This window comes from Rutidosis leptorrhynchoides, chromosome 10, assembly GCF_046630445.1.
Source record: "Rutidosis leptorrhynchoides isolate AG116_Rl617_1_P2 chromosome 10, CSIRO_AGI_Rlap_v1, whole genome shotgun sequence".
Taxonomy (NCBI): Eukaryota; Viridiplantae; Streptophyta; class Magnoliopsida; order Asterales; family Asteraceae; genus Rutidosis; species Rutidosis leptorrhynchoides.
Genome location: NC_092342.1, coordinates 33,739,942 through 33,749,455, shown reverse-complemented (window position 1 = coordinate 33,749,455; position 9,514 = coordinate 33,739,942). Strand labels below are relative to the sequence as shown.

General features: G+C 33.3%; 1 protein-coding gene across 1 annotated transcript; it reads left to right on the top strand.

The window, feature by feature from the left end:
- Positions 1-2,359: 2,359 nt before the first annotated feature.
- Positions 2,360-8,119, top strand: LOC139873525 (potassium transporter 1). Its single transcript, XM_071861450.1, has 8 exons — positions 2,360-2,480; positions 3,776-4,019; positions 4,594-4,839; positions 5,318-5,368; positions 5,446-5,759; positions 6,037-6,151; positions 6,229-6,483; positions 6,928-8,119. The coding sequence occupies exons 1-8, from the start codon at positions 2,427-2,429 to the stop codon at positions 7,914-7,916; spliced, it is 2,268 nt and encodes a 755-aa protein (XP_071717551.1). The 5' UTR covers positions 2,360-2,426; the 3' UTR covers positions 7,917-8,119.
- The last annotated feature ends 1,395 nt before the right edge of the window (positions 8,120-9,514 follow it).

Here is a 9,514-nt window from a genome sequence, read left to right as displayed (position 1 = left end):
AGAAAGGAAAGAAGATATTTCATTGGTGGATCTGGAGAGAGAAGATATTTCATTGGTGGAGAAATGAAGTTAGTGGAATTTCCTAAAACTGCGTGTTTTTTGTCTGTGGACTATTGGAATGAGACGGAGGGAGTAACAATTATCGTGTTTTTCGAGCGTATGTTGAGGTTTTAGATATTAGGGTTTATAGGGTTTAGATATTAGGGTTTAGAAATTTAGGGTTTAGGGTTTAGGTTTAGGATTTCGATTGAGTTTTTAACACGAACATTTTAGAGTTTAGGGTTTAGGGTTTGGTGTTTTGGGTTTATTTCATAAACCCAAAACACCAAACCCTAAACCCTAAACTCTAAATCGGGCTAAATTTTACTTCACAAAACATGAAAAAAACGTTAGCATTCTTCACGAACAATATTATCTTGAATGTAATTTTTGTCGATCGTTTTCTCGCATAAATAATAACATTCATCACGAAGTGTCTTTTCTAAATGTTCATATTTTCGTGTGATCTTGATGCCTAAAAAAAAATTCCAAAACAAAAAGAAAGAAAAAATTTGCTTCCCTCCGCTTCCCCCGTTATTTATGTAGCATATTGTAACCTTTTAAATCTTAAAATATTACTACAATGAACAAACTGAATAACTTCATTTCAACATAAAAAGGCCTTCTCCATTTTATTCACGAGAACATATCAAATAGAATGAATCTCATTTAATCATTTTGGTGACATTTGTAACTTCTTAAATCTTACTAACATAATAATGAACAAGCCAGAAAAATTTCGTATTTAACTGAGATTTATAGTGCCGGAGTACGCCGTAATAGAATTTTTGTTTTTGTTTTTGTTTTTGTTTTTTTTTTTTTTTTTTTTTTTTGCTAAAACAACGATTATCATTAAAATTAAAAGAACCTTCATCAATAGATTAAAATTCCCAAACCGATAAACGAGAACACCAACGAAGGGGCTCGGAAAAAAATCCAATTAGATCAACCTAAAGACAAGCTAACTAGAACTGAGTCCACGTTACAGAAGACCAAAAACAAAAACTAATCAACATACAACAATCATGATAAAAATACAAAAACCTATTATCTATCGGATTTTCTTATTGTTAGCCTATACTTAAAAAAATATCAAGTTTTAATGATTGTACTTTACAAGTAGTGAGGTAGTAATTTGAGATGATTTTTAATTATTTACAAAAAAAAATTATGAATGTCTTAACTTCTTAAGCATAGTCTTAAAAACTATGTTTTAAAAAAATCCTTATCTATACTTCTTAAGACCACTCTCAATGGTCATGCTATGGAGTATGCTTCGGACATGCTATAGAGGGCTCCATTGACAATGGTCATGCTATGGATATGCTTCCATAGCATAAGGTGTTTCGTGCTGGAACATTTCTTGAAATAAAACAAGTGAGGATGGCAATTTTTGTCTCTTTCTTCTTTAATTTCATTCCCTACTTGTACATATACATATTGGTATTAAAGTTGTAAATTTATTTATTTAATTAATTTTGTGGGGTATGTGATCAGTGGCGGAACTATGATGTTTTTCACCAGGGGAAAAAAATTTAAAAACCATAGCAGTTTTTTTGGACAAAATGTGGAGGTTTTAGGCAAAAAAAATTGAGGTTTTTAGGCAAATTGTGAAGGTTTTTTTGACAAAAGTTGGAGGTTTTTGGGCAAAATTTGAAGGTTTTTTGGGCAAAAGTTGAAGAATTTTGGGCAAAGTTGAAAGTTTTGGAGAAAAAAAAAAAAAAATCCACCGGGGGCAAAGTCGAAGATTCAAAATTTTTACACTAAAAAAAAAAATCCAATAGGGGCAGGCGCTCCCCCTCGCCTCATGTAGTTTCGCCCCTGTATGTGATAGAGAGAGAGTATGTTATGGTTAGCAATGGTGTGCTATGAAAGTGCTATGGAGGAAGTGGTGAGGAAAGTGGAGAGAGAAAGCTGTCGTGGCGCTGTAAAATTTTGAAGAAGTCCGTCATAATTGGGAGTGGTCTAATAGATGTTGTCACTTACATTTTCAGAGATACAATTTTTGCTCATTCGATATTAAATATTAAATTAATATACATATTTACATGTTACGGAGTATTATTTTGTTCATCCAAGAAAGTTGGGGTACGCAACGAGTGTAAATAAAAGATTGTTCAACTCCTTTTAACAAAGGACCAAAGGGTGTGTGTTGTGACTTGTGATTTGTGACACATTATACATTTTTATATTTTATTTATTTATAACGGAGTATTTATATATTAAATTAAATGTTTTTTTATTTAATTATTATTGACTACTTTTATCTCCATCCCCACATCCTACATTCCTCTTTTAACTTCCTTCTACACTCTCTCTCTTTTACTCATTTCAACCTCTTCTCTTCCGATAACTATTTTTCTTTTTTTCACAATTTTCAAAATCCCATGTTTCACCCAAGAACTTCTGTTGAATCCCTAGAATATGGCCTTCCAAACCAGGTATCTTCTTCTCATTCTTAAATTTTCTTGAACAAAAAATGAAGCTTGTTTTCATCTATTTCTGTGTCAGTTACTAATTTTTTTTTTTCTTAGAAAATAAACAGTTGTATTTTGTATTTTTGCTGTTCATATTGGAAATGGGTTATCAAGATTTAGTCTTTTGCTGATAAAGTTGAAAACTTTATGTGTTAGTTGTAATGGGTATGTTCTCATATTTGATTATCAGTTTATTACTCAATGTGAAGAAAGTGCTGCTTTTACTTTTTGTACCGAAAGGTGAAATTTTAAATTTCTATTTATAGTTAATTTGCATTGAAGATTTTTTTTTTTATGGGTGAAAGTTATTAATTTATCTTTTTTTGTTAGGAGTTTTTAAGGTTCAAGAGTTGTTTCCAAAGTGGCTAATTCTGTTTGTATTAGGCTTATTTTGGATGTTTCTGAGTGTGAATAGCAATGGGTATTGATTAGATTTGGATTATACACAATACCTAAAGAGGATTTTTTTAAACCATGTGTTTTTTATAAGCATTGCTTAAAAATGACTGCTTTATGTGATTATGTCAGTTTTTTGACTCATGGGTGAGATTTGTTTTCAGCTATTTTTTTAATAAGAAGTTATCAAGATTGAAAATTGGGTTGAAAATGCTTCAAATTTTGTACGTATTAACCTTATTTTGGATGTTTTTTACTGTAAATTTCAGTGGTTGCTACTTAGATTACACAATTCACAGAAGGATTCATTATAAAACTAAGTTTTTTCCTCTCTTTTTTATTTTGTTTTTTTATTTATAAGGTCTTACAAAAGCATGTATTCTGCTGCAATAAAATAAAACCTACTTTCTACCAAACTCTGCTCTCTGTGATTTTTGTGAACTTTATATGCCTTTTGCGAGGCTTTCCTTCATGTATAAGAATTATTGTGTACTTTGTGTTTTTCATGAGTCATCAAGATTCATATATACCTAATTTGACCATCACAAACAATACATTTTCTTGACTTACCATACCTTTTGATGATAATGTAATGAACCTTTTCATATATACTTAATATATATGTTTCAACAAATCTTAAATATAGACATAAAGTAGTATACATCAATCTTTATTGTATATATTATTACCTAGTTACGTTTTAACTTTCAAGATTTTTCAGCTTCAACTTTGCAAGTCAGAAATTGGTATTCTTTTGTCTTAGTTTGAATTTGCATTTACATACCATTAAAAAAAAAATAATAAATAAATAAATTACGCTTATACAAGCAACATAGCTAATCGAATATGATTTGTTGAACCAGAAATTGAATAGGGCGTCATGTTCTGCGGTGCTAAGTTTGGCTTATCAAAGTCTTGGAGTTGTATATGGGGATTTAAGCACCTCCCCTTTATATGTTTACAAGACTACATTTTCTGGAAAATTAAGCCTTCATGAAGATGATGAAGAAATCTATGGTGTCCTATCCTTTATCTTCTGGACTTTCACTTTAATCGCTCTCCTTAAATACGTCTTCATCGTGATGTCAGCTGATGACAACGGCGAAGGTATACATCTGACCTTTCTCAGTCTAATCTAACTGGTATTAAGGAGTTGTTTGGATGTGCAACGTAATATTAAAAAAATATCTAAACCAGACAAGATCGCAAAACTCGCTACTTGGGGAGTACTTGGTCGGGACTTTTTAGGGAGTACTTGGCAACTCGGGAGTACTTGACCAAATTTGACTTCGACTAATATTGACCGAGTTTGACAAATTTTCCGAGTTTTGACTGAATTTTGACCGCTTTTCAGAGTAATTCCGAGTTTGGCCAAGTTTGACCGAGTTTGACTGAGTTGACCGACCGAGTTGACCAAGTTTGACAGTTATTGACCGGGTAATCGCCGAGTACCCCATTGAAAAAACCGAGTACTCGTAGAGTAATTCTGAGTTCTGCAACACTGAAACCAACCAGTTAAATTAGTAGTAATAAATTAGGCTATAGGAATTTGTGTTTGGATGTGCTTTAGCTGTTTGAAGTCTTGATTATCATATAATCAATTATTATCTAGCAATTTTTGGTTATTTAATAACTCAATGCATAATGGTTTAATTTTTTTCGCCGATGGTTTGTGTTAAAGGTGGTACCTTTGCGTTATATTCTTTGCTTTGTCGGCATGCAAAACTAAGTATGCTTCCAAATCAGCAAGAAATTGACGAGAAACTATCTGAATATGGCGTTGAAAAGACTGCAGAAACCTGGCAAAGTTTTGGTTTGAAATCTTTCTTTGAGAAACACTCAAAATTCCGTAAAGGGCTGTTGATTTTTGTTCTTCTTGGAACTTGCATGACAATTGGTGATGGTGTTTTCACTCCTGCTATATCAGGTAGTTCTCATATATTAGAGGTGGAAATTTCGACCCATTCATTTTTTGATGGGTTGATTTTGGGACATGTTTGATCTCAAACGAGTCATAAAATAAACTTATAGCTAAAAAATGGAGAACATATTAAAGTGGTCAACCTCAATATATCGCCTTGAGTTTGTTTCTTTAGTTCATACAACCTCCTTAATCAGTCCATTTGAACAATTAGGTTATTATCCTTATAATTTGTTTTGTCGATTATTTATATTAGAGGTGACAATGTCAACCCATTCACTTTTTGATGGGTCGATTTGGGTCGTGTTTGATCTCAAATGGGTCATAAGATAAACTTATAGCTAAAAAATGGAGAACATGTCAAATTGGTCAAACAGAATATCGCCTAAACTTTGTTTCTTTAGTCATACTAGCACCTCCTTATATCATTGTTCTGCTCGTTATATAGTTTTTTCTAAACGTTTCAAGATGTTTGTACTGTCAGTTCTTTCAGCCGTTTCGGGAGTTAGAATTAAAGTCACAGGTCTTCATGAAAGTAAGTTACATAATCAAATTTCATTTTACAAAGTTTCTGTTTTTTTCAACATTATGCTAATTCTTTTTCCAATTCAGATTATGTAGTTGCGATCTCGTGTGTTCTTTTAGTCGGGCTTTTCTCGATTCAACATCATGGGACCCACCGAGTAGCTTTCTTGTTTGCTCCGATCGTAACTGCGTGGCTGCTATCCATTGCTGGAATCGGAATATATAACATAGTCCAGTGGAACCCGCAAATATTCTACGCTCTTTCTCCTATTTACATGGTGAAATTACTAAAAAGGACTGGTCGTGAAGGTTGGTTATCTTTAGGAGGAGTTGTCCTCTCAATCACAGGCGTTGAGACTATGTTTGCTGATTTAGGCCATTTTTCAACACTCTCCGTTAAGGTAACCGTTATATTTTATGGCCCAAACTTTAACCAAATTTGACTTTTTTGAATTTTTTTTATTTGACCAACTTTGACCGACTTTTTAAGAGTTTATTAGTGAGACGCGTCGGATGAGCCCTCAAAACAACGCGACCGACTTTTACAACACTATTTGTATCTTATCTGTAATGGGTCAAATGACTTTGACCAAGTTCGACCGACTATGACCAGGTTTGACCACTTTGACTAGGTTTGACCGGCTTTGTAGTGTTGACCGACTTTTTTTCGTATCGCAGATAGCGTTCACGTTTCTGGTGTATCCTTGCTTGGTTCTTGCATATTTGGGTGAGGCTGCGTTTTTATCGAGGCATCACGAAGATATTCAGAGTAGTTTTTACAAAGCGATACCAGGCAAGAAGTTAAAACACGATACAACCTAAACGGGTCGAATTTGTTTTGTTCACGAGTTCATATGTTTTTGTGTGCAGAAGCTGTATTCTGGCCTGTGTTTATAGTGGCGACTTTTGCAGCAGTGGTTGGAAGTCAGGCTGCAATTTCAGCCACGTTTTCGATTATAAGTCAATGTTGTGCTTTGAATTGTTTCCCTCACGTGAAAATCGTCCATACTTCGAGAAAAATATACGGACAGGTGTACATTCCGGAGGTTAATTGGATATTGTTGAGCCTGTGTTTAGCCGTTACAATTGGATTAAGAGACACAAACATGATGGGTCATGCTTATGGTACTCAATTTCCATACTCTTTGACTTCTGAAGTCAAACATTATACTGTTTCTTAGCAGCCTTGAAAAAAAAAACGTTACGTTTAGCAAACATGTTGTCGAATGATGTTTTATGTAGTTAAATCTTCGTCAAGTTTGAAACTTTTTAGCAACACGAAGTCAAAATTTATTACATTTACAACGGGTTCATGCTGTATAGTTTGAAGGTCAAATATAGAGTTGTAACTTCTTATAATTATGGTGATTTTGTTGCAAGTTTCTCATCAAAAATATTAAATTTTGAGGTGGTTATGTAGGACCTGTAATGTTAGATGCTGTAAACTATCCTCTAAAGTTTCGAAATTTTGTCGTAATTTGCAGTAAAAGTCTCTGTTTGACTTCAAATGTCAAAGTTATATTCACTTAACCCAAAAAGGAGTAATGCTTTCCGATTTTGATGGTGCAGGGCTAGCGGTGACTACAGTTATGTTCGTAACGACATGTTTAATGACAATGGTGATGATAATTGTGTGGAAGCAACAGATTGTAACAGCTGCTGCGTTTCTTGTACTATTTGGGTCAATCGAGCTTCTTTATCTTTCTGCAGCCTTGTTTAAAGTTCCCGAAGGCGGTTGGATCCCTCTACTCCTATCATTAACTTTCATGTTAGTTATGTTTGTATGGAACTACGGTAAGTTAAAGAAACACGAGTTCGATTTAGAAAACAAAGTCTCAATGAACCGGATACTCTCACTGGGCCCGAGTTTAGGTATGGTTCGGGTCCCGGGAATCGGGCTCGTTTACACAAATTTGGTAACGGGTATACCCGCAATATTCGGTCATTTTGTAACTAACTTACCAGCTTTTCATCAAGTTTTAGTGTTTGTGTGCGTGAAAACGGTTCAAGTCCCGCATGTTAAACCCGAGGAACGAGTGCTTGTGGGCCGGGTTGGGCCTCGAGAGTATCATATGTTTAGATGTGTAGTTCGATACGGGTATAAAGACGTCCCACATGAGAACTACAACTTCGAGAACCGGTTAGTTTCAGCACTCGTGGAGTACGTTGAATCCGAAGGAAAAGAAAAGGACGAGTTTAGTGATACCGATAGCGAAAACGTTGAAGAAATTGTTAAAGAACACACGTTTACGCTTCCTGATCGTGAAGAGAAATTGGTGCAGTCGTTGAAGGAAATCGAGGAGATGTTTTCTGGGCGTTTGGAAACGGGGTTAAGTCTTAATGATGAATCGGATCAGATACTTAAAGCTCGAGAATCGGGGATTGCGTATATACTCGGGCATTCGTATGCAAAAGCAAAGAAATCGTCTAACGTATTTTCGAAGGTTGCGATTGATGTGGTGTACTCGTTTTTGAGCAGGAATTGTAGGGGTACGGATGTAATTTTGAATGTGCCTCATACGTCGTTACTTGAAGTTGGTATGATTTATTATGTTTGATGTTAAAGTTGTTATGGATTTTCGAGTATTGAAGATGGTATAGAACTATAGATAAGTAGTAGTTTGTACGTATAAGTTGGCGGTTTGGAGTATTATTAGAAGATGGTTAAGGTTAACTGTAAACGTTAAGATAACAGATTATAGAAAGGGAAAATGTAAATGGTATTAAAGTATGTTTTCTAGAGATGGAAGATCTTTAAAACAATCGAATATAATAATTTATTTCTTTTTATTTATTCTTTTCATTTATTATGTCTAGTTGAATTGAATCTGATTTCGATCTTATTCATCTTTTCCAGCTCAAAAGAACATCGAATTGAATTCCAAGTAGTTAATCAAGTCGGGTTTGTTTTTACATTTGAAACCAACACCTTTGATTGTATTTACTAAAGCAAAAATGCTACCCTAGCTCTGTTGCTTAAGACCATTCACAGCGGGCCGTTGTTGGGGGCTTCTTTGGAGCTTCCTTCAACGGCTCCAATGTTAGCAAGGTGTCAAAGGAGCTCCTTCGATGACCGCGAAAGAAAATGTCGTTGCATAGCCATGTTGCATCACGCTCATTTTCTTTATTTATTTGTAAAATACGGATAAAGAGTGGTATTAATTAATTTAGGTGGGTCCATTTGATGGTAAAAGGGTATGTCATGGATACTAGAGTGTGTGATGGGTTAAGTCTTAGGAAGAAGTCGATGAGGTGGCGCTGATGTGGCAGCAATGTGGTTCCATGACAGGTATTATGAATAAGAGTGGTCTAAAAAACCAGATTGGATTTTGTCTAAACCATGCATGTTCGTTAGACCACGAATAATAGTGATTTGTGAGATGGAGTGGATATGGTGTATTTTTTGGGGCAAGCTGCTGACATGACCATTAGGGATGAGCATGTGACGACCCGGGAATTTCCGACCAAATTTAAACTTAATCTTCATATGACTTCGATACGATAAGCAAAGTCTGTAATGTTGAGTCTCGAAAATTTTGAAACGATGTTCATATAATCAATTACCCTGTGACTGTGCTCGACGATTCACGAACATTGATATTGATATGTATATAAAAATGGTATAATAAATAATATTATATTATATGTAATTACAAGTTAAAACTTTAATTACTATATTAACATTATTATCATTAATTTCAGTAATTGCATTAATATTATTATTAATAATTATATTAATAATTGTATCATTAATATTGTTATATCAAGTATATATAAACATATGAAATTTGATAAGTAGAAGTTGTTAAATTATTATTGTTAATATTTTTATCAATAAAATTAAAAATTATTATAACTAGTAGTAAAATTCTAATCTTAGTTATTATGATTTGTATTAGTATTATTAATACTATTATTCTAGATATATAACATATAGATAGATATTAAAGATGATATACATAAATCGTTATATTAATATTATTACTAATATTATTGCTATCAACACTAATATTATTATAATTAGTATTATTAATGTCACTTTCATTATTTATAGTAATATTAAGTAATATTAATATTATTATCATTATTATTATTAATATAAAAATAAGATGACTCATTATCATTATTGTTATTGTTAATATTATAATATTGTTAT

Excerpts from the sequence above, each read along its gene's own strand:
- LOC139873525 (XM_071861450.1), top strand. The coding sequence starts at position 2,427 with ATGTTTCACCCAAGAACTTCTGTTGAATCCCTAGAATATGGCCTTCCA. Across the intron at positions 5,760-6,036 it reads TTTCAACACTCTCCGTTAAG|ATAGCGTTCACGTTTCTGGT; the intron begins GTAACCGTTATA and ends TTCGTATCGCAG. Across the intron at positions 6,152-6,228 it reads TTTTTACAAAGCGATACCAG|AAGCTGTATTCTGGCCTGTG; the intron begins GCAAGAAGTTAA and ends TTTTGTGTGCAG.